This window comes from Episyrphus balteatus, chromosome 1 (genome assembly GCF_945859705.1).
Source record: "Episyrphus balteatus chromosome 1, idEpiBalt1.1, whole genome shotgun sequence".
Lineage (NCBI taxonomy): Eukaryota > Metazoa > Arthropoda > Insecta > Diptera > Syrphidae > Episyrphus > Episyrphus balteatus.
This window is the reverse complement of record NC_079134.1, coordinates 33,043,211-33,062,259: the sequence shown is the minus strand read 5'-3', so window position 1 is coordinate 33,062,259 and position 19,049 is coordinate 33,043,211. Positions and strand designations below refer to the sequence as shown.

Below are 19,049 nucleotides of genomic sequence, written 5' to 3'. Positions count from 1 at the left end.
ATTAATTTTTTGATTTTTGTATTGTTTTTTTTTTGAAAAATTTAATTTTTTGAAAATGGGTAAATTTTTAATTTAATTTTGAATTTTGTAACAAATTTCTCATAAAATAAAATTAAAAATTTATAGTGAAGTAACTAAAGCGAAAAATATGGCAATATCAGGGAACAGGTCCGGAAATCTCCAATTTTGATAGTTTTTTTTTTTCAAATGTGCGTAGTTAAATACTTTAAGGTACAAAAATTGCCGCTGTTGCCATATTGATTTTTAAAACTAAAATTTAGATTTTTGTGGCTAAAGATAATATACGGATTTTTCACAGTCTTGAAGTTTAAAAAAACTTTTGGCTTGTATTTACGAATAAAGCTTAGAGAGACTTTTTTTTTTATTTAAAATGCTTGTTCACTGTGTACTCAAACCAAAATTTGTTTCGAGATTTTGGTCCTCAGTTATCTGCCTCCATGTAAGAAACAAAATGTATGTTTGGAGAAAAATAAATCTGCAACCTAACTTCCAAGAAACTTTTGGTTTTCAGTTATGAATAAACAGACCTTCTTTAAATATCTCACTCGATGGATTTGTAGGAAGTTTTAAAAAAAATATTTTTTTTGGCAAGGGTACCTTGGATTTTTTTCGAAAACACCCAAAAAATTGGATTTTTTAATTTATTTACCTAAATGCATGTACCTGCTCATTATGAACTCATGTCCTTAATTCAAAAGCTATTTCGAGACTTTGGTCAAAAGATATCGGCTTCGGAATGTAAGAAAAAAAAGAAAAAAAAAACACATGTTTTGTCGGAAATACATATCTCAGGAACTAGACCTATAATTTTCAGTTATTAATAGTGCTTAGAGAACCCTTTCTTTTGATGTCTCGCTCGATGGATTTGGAGGAAATTTTCAAATAAATATTTTTTTTTGGCAAGGGGTAGGTACCCCTTCAATTTTTTTCTAAAATCCCAAAAAAATAGATTTCTTATTTATTTACCCAAATGCATAGACCTGTTGATTATGAACTCATATCTTCAATTCAAAGCCTATTTTGAAAATTTGTTCAAACCTTGGAATGTAAAAAATTTAGGTCCGTCAAGATAGCACCCACACCCTTTCTATCAATTTTGAGGGGAAGGAGTGGAGCAATAAATTCAAGATAAGAGCAACAACATTAGCAACAAATTAGCAACAAATAACTGCATACCCAGATTTTGGAAATTTGGGGGTATGGGTGCTATCTTGACGGACCTAAAAAATCTAGCTCAGTAACAGAGCCCAAGTAATTTTTGGTTTTCAGTTATATAATTAGAGCTTTCTTTTGATGTCTGATTTGATTAGAGGAAAAAAAAAATACTGTTTTACTCCGGATCCCCGGCAACTCAATGTACGCCTCTACTCAATCAAACGGGAAATTAATTCCAAAGTAACTGGATGTTATGTCTCTGGGCCTTAAAAAAACGCATTTAACAATATACGGTGGGGCGAGTATGCAAGAGTTTTAAAAATTAAGCTTCTTAACATGTTATTCAATTCACAGCCAACAAATAACAACTCCTACATTGGGATGTTCTTAAGATAGTTGAAGAAGTTTGGTTAAAAGGTAGGTATATTGGGTCTTCTATTAAAATGCGCGCCGCCCCACTATGGGACCAAACGATGTAAATCATCTCAAAATTCCATAACTTTTTTTTTTCTTAATATTTTTGTTTGAAATTTGGCACAAATATACTACAATGTATATGCTTCAACATGGAATAAAAATCAGAACTAAAAAAATTATGTATGTATTTATTATAACATTTTCAAAAACAGAAATTATGAAAAAAAGCTCAAATTCATCAATTAATGGCTTAATTCATATACAAAATTATATTTTAAGTCGTTGTAGTTTGTGTTAAATATAAGTGAAGTTATCCTATATATAATATTTACTGATAAGAAAGCAAAAATTAATTATTAATTCAAAAAAGCATACGAATGAAAGATGATATAAAATTCATTGTAGGTAGAATTTATTTTATAAGTAAGAAAAGAAAGAAAAAATGTGAAAGGGACAAGTATCCAAAAACGTAGAGACTAAATTAACCACTTTCTTAATAAAATCAAAATTATTGTTTATTTTATAAAACTCAAACAAAAAAAAAGGGATGAAGAGGAAAAAAGTATTAAAACGAAATAGAATATGAAAATAATTTATATTTTATATAGAGAAGGCTTTTTAAATAAAACAAAAGCTTGAGATAAGAATTAAAATAGCGTAAAAAAATAATAGTTTGAAAAAATGGGATGAAATTAAATAAAATCAAATCTGCAGATTTTGATTTGCGGCAGAAAATGGGACTTGAAACCCGTTCAGATGGTCAAGCTCGTTGGGAATTCCCTTTATAGGGGATCCCAAAAGTAATAATTTAAAATACATATCTCAAATTCTTACCATTTTCGATTAAATGCACTACTTGTGAAATTTCGAAAAATTCCTACTTTGAAACAGTATATTACTTCCCCTGTTCATAATTGATTTTTGTTTTTACAAACGTTCACTGAAACATTGGTAAATAAGAACCAATTATTTAATCAAAACATTATTTATTTTGTTCGCCATATCGCTACAAATTAGTTAGCAGTTTTAATGAAACTCAATTTCTTACTTTTATTTTAAAGCAACACCCTAAAAAATAAATTGTACATTTTGAAACTGGTTTATCATTTTTAAAACTTGCCTAGTTATCAAAGTTTTCAAAAAAAGTATACAAAATTCGAAAATTGAAGTTAGGATGAAAGATACTTTAATTTGAATTCAACAAAACAAGGTTTTTCAGAGTAAAAAAAAAAACAATAAAAAACATAGGCTTTTGTTTAAACTAATTTGTAGCGAAATAATTTTTTTTTTATTTGTCAATTGTTCTTAATTGTAAATTATTGTTTAAGGGACATATTTGTAAAAAAAAACAAAAATAAATTATGAAGAGCGGAAGCAAAATACTGTTTTAAAGTAGGAATTTTTCGAAATTTCACAAGAAGTGCATTTAATCGAAAACCGTAAATATTTGGGATAAACAAGTTACCAAATTTTAAGAGCCCTTTAAATAGCCTATCAGAATATTTCATTTGAATCATTAATTTTGAGACATCCTGTAGATGACAGTAAAAAAAAGATTTGCAACAATTTTTGGAAAATTTGTATTTTATACATTTTTGACCGTAAATCAAAATGGCGCAAATATGCGCAAAATTTTATTTCTATTCCTTAGTTTTGAGTAAAATGAGATTCTAAATTCATTCATAACTCGACATCGGCAGTCGTCGGCAAAGGAGAAATCTACAATTGAAAATTAAAGTTGTCCAAATTACTTCCCATTAATTGTTATTTTTTCTAAGCAATCAATTTAAAGTACATTCAAAAACAAATAACGGATTTAGAAAGTAGAGATTCTAACCTTTTTATTGATATACAACACTTATAAGGTTTCTTCACAAACTTCTTAGAAAACTAAGTTTAAACTGTTATATAAAATTGGACGAAAAACAATAAAAATTGAAATGTAAGGTTCGAGACTCATTTTCAGTACTTTTATCCAAAATATATTAAAAACGATGTATGCTATCATAATGGCGCACATGTCTATTATGTTAAACAATCATTACTTTTTTGAAATGATCACATTTGTTAAAACCAATTTTGAGATGGTTTTGGTCGTTTGGTCCCATTGTGGCCCGCGTGCCGCCGCGTTAATTTCCAGTGACCTTACGTAATAACTGGCCCGTTTTTTATTTGCAATTGATATCTCGGAATTGTTTATTAGCTCAAAGCTGTTCAAATTAAAAATTCAGATCTTCTAATAATGCCAAACAAAAGGATCTTATCTTCCTGATTCAAGCTTCTTATCACTATATTTCGTTATCACAAATTTAACTTTGCAGTTTTTCAACCTGACAACATTAATATCGTACTAATATTTTGACATCATTAATTTTTAACACAAAGACCGCATGCAACCTATGTTTGCATAAAATCATTATGTTGTATTAGAAAGGCGCAACCATAAGCATAAGCAAGCGAATAACACTTTTTGTTAGATAAAATGTCCATTATAATATCTCTCTTTATATTCCATATGCTGCCACAACATTAAAACATTCACTCTTTGATAGCCTCCTATACGTTCAAGTATAAACAGCTTAGACCTTAAGGCCATACCTGTTTCGTTTATGCCACAATTTCACACTAAAAGCTAAATCAATGAAATCTTATCTCCAACAATATCAATAACCGAAAAAAAAAAAATTAATTTTCAATTTCAATAAATAAGTTGCAATCGAAAGACTTAATTTTTGTGTTGTTGCGCAAAATAAAAAAAAACCACCAACAACAACAACTATAGCACCTCTATGATATGATAAAGTCGCATTCAGTGAATTACCCAAAAGACCTCTAAGCTCATACAAAAGAATTGAAATAATACGGAAAGACTAATTTTATTTTTATTATTGCACTTTGCCATGCTACGGTTCAATGTAGAAGAACAAAATTTGCAGAAACCGATACGGGCTTCAAATCGCCACCTTAAAATCTCCTCTGAATAGCTCACATTTGACTAAATTTACACGAAAAGCCCATAATTCATCAACCACCATATACCTAGTAGAATTCTACCGCCCAAAAGAGCTTCGTTGTTTTTGTTTGTTCACTTTTTTTTTTCTTTCGTTAAGCTCTGATTAGCCGTGGCGAGAGGTAGTGTGCGGTGATAGCAGACCAAGCCAAGCCCACAATTGGTATGCAAATACTATGCACCATGCTACACAGAGCTGCAACAAAATATAGTGCCACATGCCAACTCTAATCCGATTCCGTTTCAGATCACTTCAAAATTCATATGCTCTACACCTAACGCCTAGAGAAACAAGGAAATCGAATACGATTGAGGCAGGGAAGGATTTGAGTGTGCAATTTACAATTTACAATTTACAATTTACAATTTACAATTTACAATTTACAATTTACAATTTACAATTTACAATTTACAATTTACAATTTACAATTTACAATTTACAATTTACAATTTACAATTTACAATTTACAATTTACAATTTACAATTTACAATTTACAATTTACAATTTACAATTTACAATTTACAATTTACAATTTACAATTTACAATTTACAATTTACAATTTACAATTTACAATTTACAATTTACAATTTACAATTTACAATTTACAATTTACAATTTACAATTTACAATTTACAATTTACAATTTACAATTTACAATTTACAATTTACAATTTACAATTTACAATTTACAATTTACAATTTACAATTTACAATTTACAATTTACAATTTACAATTTACAATTTACAATTTACAATTTACAATTTACAATTTACAATTTACAATTTACAATTTACAATTTACAATTTACAATTTACAATTTACAATTTACAATTTACAATTTACAATTTACAATTTACAATTTACAATTTACAATTTACAATTTACAATTTACAATTTACAATTTACAATTTACAATTTACAATTTACAATTTACAATTTACAATTTACAATTTACAATTTACAATTTACAATTTACAATTTACAATTTACAATTTACGATTTACAATTTACGATTTACAATTGAAAATTGAGAAATTGAGAAATTGAAAAAAAAGAAAAATTGAAAAATTGAGAAATTGAGAAATTTAAAAATTGAAAAGTTGGAAAATTGAAAAAATTGAAACATTGAAAAAATTTAAAAATTGAAAAATTGAAATATTAAAAAAAATTTAAAAATTGAAAAATTGAAAAATTGAAATATTGAAATATTGAATTATTGAAATATTGAAATATTGAAATATTGAAAAATTGAAATATTGAAATATTGAAATATTGAAAAATTGAAAAATTGAAAAATTGAAATATTGAAATATTGAAAACTAGAAAAATTGAAAAATGGAAAAATTGAAGAATTGAAAATTGAAAACTAGAAAAATTGACAATTTACAATTTAAGGGTAGTGGCAAGAAAGTGATCTCCATATACATATAAAGGCCCATTTCTTGTCACAAATCCGCCCCTGTCGATCCAGTTATTTTCAAAAACTTTAAAATATTATTCCATTGCTATCGTCCATATCTTTCCCGTGGACTCTTCTCGAAAATATAACACTTTGAGCAGGTTAAGGTGGGAACAATAATTAATATCGGGATGTCAATAACAAAAGGGGTTCCATCGGTGGGATGTTTTAGGCCACTTTTTTTTCAGCTTGTTTTCCTTTACTACTACTTCAAAGCAAATTGCAATGTAAGCTTCATCCTCTGAGAACATCGCAAAGATTAAATCAACGACCATGTATTACACGATAGTAATCAGCAGTCATCGTGGCCATCGTTGTTGCTAACAACACATAGTCCACTGCTATCTGATGGTGGTGGATGGATCCAGAGATATACCCCTTGAGCGGGGCTCAACACTCTCCTAAAGTCTTGAATGAAGCCTTGTTTTTTTGTGTGCATATATGTGACCGCGACCGACCAACCGACACTGGCTAAACGGTCTTAGGTTAGGATAAATTAATTACGAACCTCGGTTCGACTGAACGTTTACGAGTGCTTTTAATAATTTAGCACGTGCTACGTGCGCCAGTGCCACAAATCCTGAATTTGAATCTGGGGTGTGTGTTTTAAAGAGTGTCTGCAACAGCGGCGGCAGTAGTGATCGACCCAGAAATGGAATTGTACGAACAAACCAAATGGACAGACAACCAGCGCAGTGGCTGGCCAGCCAGCAGCGTGTTAAATGTGTCTGGCAAGGCACCTTTTCAGGTGTGCTTTGTGAGCTTGCTGGCGCACTCTGATGAATCACTCGTACAACAACTGTCTGACCGAAATGTTCCTGTTCCAGATAAGTTCTGCAGTATTTTTTTTTAACAATTCTCCCAGAGAGATATCTAATTGCGATTAAATTAATAATTATGTTCTATAACGACACTTTTATGTTCTTTAATTAATCTGCCAGCAAGTCGACATAAATTTGAATTAATCTTTTGCATGCCGCTATTCCGCTCGCCTCACGCGGAATTGCACTTCTTAAAACGCTTTGAATAGCTTATAGCTATCACAGGTATTCGGTTGTATGGCTCGAGCTATACGCCGACGACGAACGACGAGTTGTAATTGTAAACTTTTGGAGATTTCAATCAGATGAACGCGAGTGTTAAGTCCAAGTCCTAATTTGGAATTGCTTTTTGCCAGTTGTTGTGGCGTCGTCGTTATATTCCTATATAGTCGGCCTATTGGTCCATGAAGTTAACTTTTTTTTAACAGACGAGGGTTGGAGGGAAGAACATAAGGAACCGTGCAGCATATTTTCGGTCTTTTATAAGAGTCGGCAAAGTGTGACTTTTGTGTACAGCGCGCAACAGATATTTGTTAGTCGGGTGTTAAGTGGTTTAGATGTGAATTTACAATGCTTTAGCGATTGCATGACGGTTCATTAGATAAGAAGGCACCAATGCTTTATCCAAAGTCTTAAATAATATGGTTGCTTGCGTGAAAAATCGAACTTGATTTCCAAACAAATTACTCTTACCTATATTAACCGAGTATTTGGAATTATTTCACGCTATAGTCGTTTAAATGTACAAGAATTTGTTTGTTTTTGTAGAAAACAAAAATAGATTTAACGATAGTTTAGTTACCATGCCAAGAACTTATGTTTACTTTAATTTATAATCGAACATAGCTTTAGTTTTAATTAGGTACGAATTTGTTTTTAATGTATAAAGCTTTGTTGTCGAATCAAACATGTTCGTGACGGAAGTCTGACGAAATTACTTTATTGATTCTTTTGCTTCTCAGAATTTTTGTTGGATTTTTGGTACAAGAGAATGCTGTAACATATCGAACTACTGCATGTTTGGTTTAAGGATAGAGTCAGATCAGCGGACTTAAGTCAAATTGCCTCAAGACCTTATCAAAATCTTAGAGCATATATTCAAAGAAAACGCACCGAAAAATAATAGAAATCCACCTCACCAACGTCGCTTCCCATCCGCACCTTGACCAAAAATTTCTACCACATCAAATCCGAAACATTTTTCTCACCCCGCACCTCAAAATGAAAGGATGCGGCTGTGGTGCGGCGGTAGTGCGGTGACTGTGAGTCGAAATTTTTAGTATAAAATGAAAGGGTTTGGCTGTTGTGCGGCGGCGTGCGTTGGTGCAGCGATGTTGCGGCGAAATTTTTTGTATATAAAAAAAGAATGCGGCTGTAGTACGTCGGTGGTGCGGTGAAATTTTCGTTCAAGCGGCGATAGTGCAGCTGTGGTGCATTCCTATACGAAGGTTACCGTCGTTTCATAGCTACAGATAGCACTAACCCCAAATTGAAGTACTAGATTTTATAATTATTATACGGAAGGAAGGCTGATCAATTCGCTTCTTACAGGCCTTAGCTTTGAATTTGTCGAAGTTGTTCAAATAAGTTGTCAATAAGTATTCAATCCTGACTGGAATTGGAAAAGGCATCGTTGATTTCATCAAGGAAAATTCTTCCAATCCCGCCTGAAAAAAATGTCCTTTTATCGTCATCCGGGCGCCATTTAAACTAGTTTTATTTACTAAAAAGCTATTCCATTAAATTAATTCTATTCCAAGAGAATTTTTTTCACGATGATGTCGTGCTGTAGTTCTGAGCCATAGCCATTATTTGAGCGAATCAAAAATAAGGTTTTCACTTGGGCGCCATTTAAGAAAATTCTACAAAAACGTTTAAAATTATATTGGTGTTTACCTTATGCTGGTTTTTATAACTATAGCAATCAACGAGTACGATCTAGGAGTTTGGTAGAAAGATGTTGGTTTAAATAACTTATTGCGCATGTCTATCATTTGAACATTAATGTGTAAGCGATTGGACGAAATTTTTCTTTAAAAACTTGTTTTATTTCTGCCAAATGCTTAAATCACCTACAATTTCTCCCCATCCACGTGTTATTTTTTATCCAAAAATATCCAAGTTCAAGTTGAAATGGTCATGTGTCATGTTCAATTTCTTGTTTCAATACAAATTCTTATGTAGTTATTGAAAAAAAAAAAAAAAAAAAAAAAAAAAACCCAAAAATAACACATTCTCCAAAAGAGTATAGAAAGACTTGTTGTTCACGCACCCTTTTTATACTTGTATATTGTCATCATTGAAACAATTTAATCCATAACGTATGCCACCTTGTAACAAAGTGTATTTTTTTTGCTCCTAAATGCGTTACATCATGTATCTCCATTAAAATTGATTTCAATTCCTGGGGAATCTTTGTGTTTTCTCTATATCTCAGAGAAATACAACACAAGAATGACACACACCGGGTACTATAGCCTGCCACCATTTCCACAACGAAAAAATAACATGCTCGTCACGAGAGTAACTTCGGAAGTGATAAACTCGATCGTAAATAACAATAACAACACACAAGTATAATTGTTCTAGTCAAGGATTCCCTTTTGAATTACATGTCACTGTTGACGGAATTCAGTCAATCGACATGGGTGCATAAAACTTAAAAATCAAGAAAAGGGGTACCTGTAGTTGAAAGAGTGTTGCCAGTCTTTTCATATTAATAGTTTATCAGTAAAATCTGTCACTTTTTACTTATAAATTGTAGTATTTTGACTTTACTCGGGCGCCATTTTAGGTTATTTTGGAAAGGGGTTTAAAAGCATTTTGGGCTATAACTTGTTTTGGTTCAAATAGCTATAAGAATTCCAGATATATTTTTTTTACATGAGATTAAAAAATTTTGTCTTCACCCGGGCGCCATTTAAGATTACGAAAATTTTTAAAATACACTTCATTTATTTAACTATATTCCAAAAGAACTTTTTGTTAACATTAATGTCATGCTTATTCACTTATAAGATGGCTTGGTTTAAGCCATGGTTTGGGTGAATGAGAATTAAGTTTTCACTTGGGCGCCATTTTAGTATTTTAAAAAAATAAGTATAAATTCATCTTGTATTGGTTTTTGATAACTATAACAATCAATTTTTCAACACAAGTTATTGGCAACAGTTTTGCCTGAGTGTTTAAATAGAAAAAATGGAATCAGTTCTTGGCCCAAAAGTAAACATTGGAAATTTTCATGAAAAAAAAAAAACCGCAAAAGAAAACAAAAATTTATTTTTATCCCGGGCGCCATTTAAGATAGGTAATTTTTTTTATATGAGTTATTTCGTTGACCCTGATGCAAAATTAAGTAAGTAAGATTTTTCTCGCACATATTCTATCACAATCTTACTTACTTATTTTTCCAAAGAATTTCAATCAACCAAGTTCTACATTGGGCGCCAATTAAAAATAATAAAATTATCTATCTTTTTTTACAATTTTAATCGAAATTTATACATTTTAAACCTGGCAATATCATATTAGAACGTGCTTAGCACACACACACACGTCATATCTAATAGTATTGTGTAGGATTGGTGTTGCGTTGCGCATCATTTCGTTGATTGTATCGCTGCATTAGACATGATTATTACCCCCATCACATAGACGAATGGACCGATCGAGTGCATTTAATTAGCTGCCGAGGGATATGTTCAAGAATTCCCCATCACCAAAAAAAAAAACCCCATTCAACTCATAAAATCCCTGATGGAGCGCTTGTCCCCAAATCAGTTTAAATCCCTGACGTAAATGGCACTGGTGTTTCAGTATATATCTTGGCAGCTGTGTAAAATAAAAATTTCAGATCGGCCGTGTAAAGTGCACCTTAATTTTTTTTTTCTGTAAAATTTTACACTTTCGATGATTAATACGACATGATGGCTCTTAGGTCTTGAGTATCCAGTCTTTGGCATGCACCACCAACAACAACAACAACAACAACACAATAATACTCCCTAACTATAGTTCTATATTGCACGGAAGATTTATTTTAGAAAATTAACCTAAAAATAGCGCTCCGAAGCGATTTATATTTTTCAAGTCAATTTTCTCGGGTGCAATATGATTTAGGATCCAAGGATGCTGGTTGCATCTGCTGGCTTGTTCAATGTTTCAAGTGGCTCGAGCGTGGCGGCATTGTGTCTTTAAGGGTTTGTCTCCTGGCTATGATGATGTAGGCATTTATGTTTTGATGAAAGAAACCAGTATACTCTGCATAGTTTCAATTTAGGTAGGTATTCAAAAAATGGTGGGGTTTTTATGGACTTGCTTCTTTACAGAGAAATGCTTAAATAGTGCAACGAAGAGTTACTACCGCCACGTGACTTGTTATATTGATTCATGGCGTTGTTTTATTTAACGCTTCATATTTTTTTTTTTTGTTCTTTGTGTGTGTTTTTGTTTTATGGGGGTTATTTTTTTTAATAATGAAGCCAAAAACAGAGAGGGTGGACAAATTATTGTTTTTAAAACATACAAATTCATATTTTTGAAAATTAGAAATGTAAGGGTTATTATAATAGAGACGACCAAAAACGGACGTACGACTCATCATCACTTGTTACGGCTCATAAACTTAGATTAATTGTCCTAGCGTGAAGTGTTAATTTATATGTAATTTTGCAGATGGTGCGTAAGTGGAAAGAAAATTAAGTAAAAATAAACATAATATTCATAATATAAGTTGTTTGCTTTTATGTTTTGTAAATAGAAGGCTTAGGCATGGTGGATATTTAATTAGAATCGTCAATTTTATATTTTCTGTTTCATCATTATGAGTCTATCAAATATTTCTGGATATTTATTAGAAAGGTGATTTTTTCAGAAGAATAACAAAAATCTATTTTTATGACTTCGAAAAAAAAACAGCTCATTTATTGGATAAACCAAAACTGGAAAAGAATTCGATTTTGATTTAACAAAAAACACATATACTGATGCAAAAAGGTCCTACTTTTGATTTAAAACAAGACTATTTTCGGAAGTTATTAACGGTACCTGACATAGAACCTTTTTTCTTGATTTCTATTGCTTTAACGAAATAGACTTAATCGATTTCAATGAACACTTTTGTACGAAAATCTTTTTAATATTTCTTAATTTAAAATTGAGAAAAATTTTGAAAATATTTTGTTTTGGTTTGTGGATTTAATACTCTATTTTTTTTTATTTTTAATTTTTGAAATTTTCAAAAACTTTTATATTAAAGAATTATTAAAAAAATAATAACCTTCAACAAATTTGTTGACAAAATGTTCAAAACTTCTTTTCTTTTAGAGATTTAATGGGGTGTTTTTGTAATTTTAAAATTTTAATTTAAATTTAATTTTAAATATCTTATTACTGAAAAGTAACTCCACGCAAGTTGATAACCAACAGGAAAAAAATTAATTTTCGAAGAGACAGTAAAATCTGCAATTGGCCCCAAAAAGCAAATGATTCGCGTAAAACGTGTAAGAACTTATATACATATAAATGTTTAACTTGTCATCAAAACCATAAATAAAATGAATCATTGGCTTTTTGGGACCAATTGCAGATTTTACTGTCTCTTCAAAAAAAAAAAAAAACCAAAATTTTTTTATGAAAACTCTTTATTCTTGCTTTCTATCACAAAATCAATGTTCTTATCAAATTTCATTAGGGTGACCCATCATTTTTGATTCCACTAAAAAAAAAACACCCTTTTAACCATGATATTTTTTCTTATCTTAAAAGTAACGTAATGGCTAAATTTCAATAAGGTACCTGTTTTATATTCATCGTTAAATTATTGTTTATTATGTTAATTATTGTTTGAATTCATTAATTTATCAATTTGCTTTACTTTAAAATATTTTTGCTATATGTGCCACTTGGCCAAACATTAGTAAATTACCCTATTTTTTGTTTTGCAAAATCAAATGTATACCTAACGGCCTATGCTTAGTTTTTTTTATCTTTCGATGCTAATGTTAACGTTTCTATTCCCCTTCTTTGTTGTTTGTTACTTACACATATTGTTACATATGCATAATAATTTTGCCGTTGTCAATCATCTTGAACTAAAATGCATTCTTTTCTGTTAACAACCACCGAGCAGTAAACATTAAATATTCTTTTGAAAGACATTTTTTTTTGGTTTTATTATTTCGTATTAATATTTCGTTTTTGAACATGGTCCTTCGTTCGCCATATTAATTGAACCTTTTTCGTGATTTATTTTTTATTTCGATATACATAAATCTTAAATTGAACTTGATGTTTTTTTTAATGGTGGGTATTGAAAGCAAAAGAATTAACTGTGAATCTGTGGATAACTTGGATAAGAACCGTAAGCTGTGTATTAAATTGAATTTAATTGAAAAAACAAGTGCGATAAATTACTTTGAAATAATTTCAATTCATTCAATTTATTAAAATATTTTGTTTTTCTACTACAAACTAAAGATTAAAATTAAAAATGAATGCTTTAAAAGCAAAACGTGGTCATGTTAAAGGGGTTTTGACACGGGCAGCAACTTTTTCTGAAAATATAGATGACCGTGTGTCATCTGAGCTTCTTGAAACACGCTTAGAAAGCCTCCAAGATGCTTGGAATAAATTTATAACTTTAACTGACGAACTTTTCAGTTTTTCTGAACAAGAGGATTACGTAGATCCTAGTGATGATTTTTCGGATTACGAAAGTAAATATTTCACTGCCCAATCAACCTTCGTAAAGGAAATTCGCGAACGTAAATTAGCTTCACCACCCGCTCTACCTACTGCCGCCGAAACGGTTATCGAAAAATTAGCTAGCCAGCAAGCTTTATTTCTTAAAAAACTTAATGAGCCAAAAAAAACGGCATGTTCTATCGCGTTACCTAAGCTGTCAATTACGGTATTTTCCGGTGATTATAAAGAATGGGCCAGCTTCAGGGATCATTTTATTGGCTCCATAGATAGTAACTCCGATATATCTCAGACACAGAAATTTCATTATCTGAAATCTTTCCTACGCGGAGAGCCAGCTAATCTTATACGCGATATAAAGGTATCGGATATAAATTATCTCGATGCTTGGGACAAACTAGAGAAGCGCTACGATAGGCCCAACTTCATGATTCAGTCGCATATACAATCGCTCCTGTCAATTCCAAACATTAACGCGAATAATGTTCAATCCCTTCGGAAACTTACCGATGCAGCCGATGAAACCATTCGAGGTTTGGACTCTTTGGGAGCCCCATGGCGAGACCCTTGGGTCATTTATCTTTTATCGTTAAAATTAGACCACGATACCAAAGAGGCTTGGGCTCTAGAGGTAGGGGCAAGATCCAATGCATCTATTGATGAATTTTTAATATTTTTGAACTCACGTTGTGATGCTTTGGAGTCTGCACAATCGCTTTCTCGTCCGACTAATCAATCTCGTGTGAAGAATCCAAAGCTCGTTCAGTCTCATTTCGTGGAAACTACTACAAGCTGTCCAAAGTGCAAAGCAGATCATTCATTGAACCAATGTCCACATTTTCTTTCGCTTGACACCATTACACGTCGTTCTTTTGTTAAAGAAAATTCAATATGTTTTAATTGTCTTCGTTCTGGTCATTCTTCGCAGAAATGCCATTCCAAATTTCGTTGCCGAACTTGTCACGCGCGTCATCATTCTTTGGTTCACCCACAATCTCCGACAACGGTCTCTTCAGATCATAACTCTTCGTCTTCTTCTCCTGGAACTTCCTCGACCAATCCTATAATGCCAAATTCTCTTAGCGCAACAACTTCGCCAATCTCGCTTTGCTCATCGGTAGCTCAGCCAATTAACTTACATTCTGAGGTTCATTCTCAAGTTCTATTGCCCACAGCTATTGCACAAGTGCATGATAAACAGGGAACGTCGCATCACATTCGACTATTGCTAGACTCGGGATCTCAAGTTTCTTTCGTAACCGAGCAAACGGTTCAGAGATTAGGATTGGTTCGCAAGAAAGCACAAATACCCATCGCAGGTGTCGGAGCAACACCAGCAGGTGTTACAAATGGAATCGTTACCCTCAAACTTCATTCTCGCTATACACAGGACTTCATCGAGGTTCAGTGCTTCGTCGTTTCAAAACTAACTTCTTTACTGCCGACGTCGTTTTGTAAAACTTCAAATATTCAATCTTTCGGTTCGTATACGTTGGCTGATCCACATTTTAATATTCCTGGTCACATTGATGTGCTCATCGGTGCTGATAAATTATTCAGCATAATCAATGGTGCTGCAGAACGTGGTCTGCAAGGAATGCCTGATCTTGCGCCAACAATTTTCGGTTGGGTTGTCTGTGGAAACATAGAAACCAACGCTCCCACTGAAGGTGTCAATTCATTCCACATATCATTAAACATTTCAACTTCGTTTGACCTTGAGCGTTTTTGGCGTCTTGAAGAAGTCAACTTTGAGTATACTCTGTCAATTGACGATCAACTTGCAGAAGACATATTTGTAAAAAACCATTCTCGTTTGCCTGATGGTAGGTACATGGTTCAATTACCGTTTAAATCCGAAAAGGCTATAGATTTTGGCAATAGCCTCAATGTCGCGTTAAATCGTTTCTATTCTACTGAACGTCGCATCGCATCTAGTCAGTATTTAACGGATAAATACATTAGCTTTATGGAAGAGTATTTGAACCTAGGCCATATGGAAGAAATCCCTGATAACGAGGTAAATACGAATTATAGCAAATGTTTTTACTTGCCGCACCATGCCGTTCTTAAAGATGATAGCAGCACAACAAAAGTCAGGGTAGTGTTCGACGGTTCGGCTAGATCTTCACATAATCATCCATCTCTCAATGAATCGTTACTTATAGGTAAATCTTATCAACGTGATCTCTTTTCTATTTGTATTCGTTTTCGTCGACATCGCTATACGATATCTGGTGATATCGAAAAAATGTTTCGCCAGATCAGAGTTTCAAAGGAGCATGCAGACTTCCAAAGAATTCTTTGGAGAAAGTCTAGCAGTTTGCCTTTAAAACACTATCGTCTTTTGACAGTGACATATGGCACTGCTTGTGCTCCATTTTTGGCTGTCCGTACTCTGTATCAACTCGCAATTGATTCAGCAGAAACTCATCCGAGAGCTTCCGAAGTATTGTTGAATGATTTTTACGTCGATGACGTCATGACTGGGGCTGATACCATCGAAGAAGTCACCTCACTTCGCTTAGAACTTATTTCGCTCCTCAATTCTGCCGGCTTAAATCTTCGAAAGTGGACAACAAACTGTTGGCCTCTACTTCTCAGTTTGCCAGAAGAACAACGCGAGATGTCACCCAAGGAATTCGAAGAATATAGCACGGTTAAACTTCTCGGCTTGCAGTGGTCTCCTGCAAATGATTCGTTTTCTTACAAAGTCAACTTAAACGATAAAGCTTCGTCAACAAAGTGCCAAATATTGTCAGAATCTTCAAGGATATTTGATCCTATCGGTTTTTTAACTCCTGTAGTGATCGGTATTAAAATACTTTTTCAAGAGCTTTGGCGAAAAAAGTACAAATGGGATGACGTCATTTCTTCAGAGCATGCCAAAACTTGGCATTGCATTCGCGATGAACTCCCGGCTATTGAAAAATTAAGTATTCCACGAATCATGTGGTCTTCGAAAAACAACGTCGAGTTTCATGCATTTTGCGATGCATCGCTGGATGCGTTTGCTGCAGTGATATACTGTAGAAGCGTCGATTTAGCTGGAAATATTACCAGCAACATAGTCGCAGCAAAGAGCAGAGTAGCTCCCATCAAAGTCGTTTCTCTACCGCGTCTCGAGCTCTGCGGAGCAGTTTTACTAACTCGATTAGTAACAAAACTTAAAACTTCTTTACAAGATAAAGAAATCAAAGTTGTAGCTTGGACTGACTCCGCAATAGTCCTTCATTGGCTTTCGGCGTTGCCCAAAAGGTGGTCAGTTTTCATCGGAAATCGTACTTCGGAGATTCTCTCTACGATACCTAGAGAATCATGGCATCACGTACGATCTGAACAAAATCCAGCTGACTGCGCCTCCCGAGGTGTTCCACCGTCTCATTTACTTCAAAATGATTCATGGTGGACTGGGCCATCGTGGATTATAAAAGAACGAGACCAATGGCCAAAATCAGAATATTCGGTGGATAATATTCAACCTGAAGACTTTGAACAACGTAAAAAACACCCTACTTTTGCTTTCGTAGCAAAACTCGACTCTACTAACATTTTTTGTCAAGTGATCGATAGTTCTTCTCGCTTTCTAAAATCTGTTCGTGTTATCGGTTTTATCTTTCGGTATATATCAAACATTCGTGAACTCGTAGCAATTAGAAAAGAACTAAAAAGGCTAGAAAGTAATGAAATCAGTGATTCCGTAAAAATAGCTGAGCTAAAGAAACGTCTATCAAATGCTCGTGATAAATCTGTCCCTAAAACACAATCGTTGGCTTTGTCTTCTCTCGAAATTTCCACGGCAAAGACCGAACTCATTCGTTTTCATCAAATTCTTAGTTTTGCGTGTGAAATAGATGATATAAAGTGTGGTAAAAATCTTGAAAAGGGAAATAAGCTAGCATCGTTAGCACCGTTTGTGGATGACCAAGGACTCTTACGCGTCGGTGGTCGTATCCAAGAAGCATATGTAGCTTACTCGGCAAAACACCCTATCATTCTCGATAAAAACACTCGCATTGCAAAACTTATCGTCGAACATTTTCACAACTCTAATTGCCATGCAGGTGTTTCTCTCTTATTTGCATTGCTGAGACAGGAATATTACATTATCGGTTGCAGAAATCTGCTTCGTAAAATAGTCCACAAATGTGTTCCGTGCTTTCGTCAACAAAAGACTACTTCGACCCAGCAAATGGGTAATCTCCCGGCAGACCGTGTGCAGTTTTCGCGTCCATTTAGCAAGGTTGGTGTGGACTACGCCGGTCCTCTAACATTACGTCTAGCTCGAGGACGAAACCCTAAATTTACCAAGGCCTACATCGCGCTATTCATTTGTTTCTCAACAAAGGCTATACATATAGAGTTGGTTAGTGACCTCTCTTCAAACGCCTTTATCGCTGCCCTTGATCGTTTTGCGTCGCGTCGTGGTAAACCGTCGGAAATTTGGAGCGATAATGGAACAAATTTCCATGGAGCTAATCGGTGTCTCAACGAAATGTTCCAGCTACTTCTGAGTCAGCAGCACAACGATATCATCATTGATCATCTTTCCAAAGACAAAATTTCGTGGAATTTTATCCCCCCTTCTTCACCTCACTTTGGTGGACTGTGGGAGGCGGGGGTGAAATCTGTAAAATTTCACTTGAATCGAGTAATCAAGGATCATCGGCTGACCTATGAGGAGATGTATACGTTGCTCACACAAATCGAGGCACTTTTAAACTCTCGACCTATGTGGCCAACATCGGATATGGATCCAATAGCTCTCAGCCCAGCTCACTTTTTGATTGGTGAAACTATGAATTCTATTCCTCATCCTTTTGTCTCTGATCAAAACATTTTTACTAATTGGTCTCTTTTACAGTCTCTCAAACAAGGTTTTTGGAAACAGTGGCATTCTGAATATTTAACTTCGCTGCAACAACGTCCAAAATGGCAAGGTGTCAAACCCGATCTCAAACCTGGCGATGTAGTCATGCTTAAAGATTCAAATCTTCCACCAGCTAAATGGGTACTTGGACGAGTGAAGGAAGTCCATCCAGGCAAAGATAAAAGAGTACGAGTTGCCACTATTACCACACAAACTGGAGACTATGTCAGACCAATCGTTAAAATCTCACCATTACCTTTTTGCTGAAAGAACTGGTTCTTTCAGGAGGGGCTGGATGTTTTATATTCATCGTTAAATTATTGTTTATTATGTTAATTATTGTTTGAATTCATTAATTTATCAATTTGCTTTACTTTAAAATATTTTTGCTATATGTGCCACTTGGCCAAACATTAGTAAATTACCCTATTTTTTGTTTTGCAAAATCAAATGTATACCTAACGGCCTATGCTTAGTTTTTTTTATCTTTCGATGCTAATGTTAACGTTTCTATTCCCCTTCTTTGTTGTTTGTTACTTACACATATTGTTACATATGCATAATAATTTTGCCGTTGTCAATCATCTTGA

General features: G+C 33.4%; 1 protein-coding gene across 1 annotated transcript; it reads left to right on the top strand.

The window, feature by feature from the left end:
• Positions 1–13,377: 13,377 nt before the first annotated feature.
• Positions 13,378–18,726, top strand: LOC129913006 (uncharacterized). Its single transcript, XM_055991359.1, has one exon. It carries the CDS (start codon positions 13,378–13,380, stop codon positions 18,724–18,726), a length of 5,349 nt encoding a protein of 1,782 aa, XP_055847334.1.
• Positions 18,727–19,049: the final 323 nt, after the last annotated feature.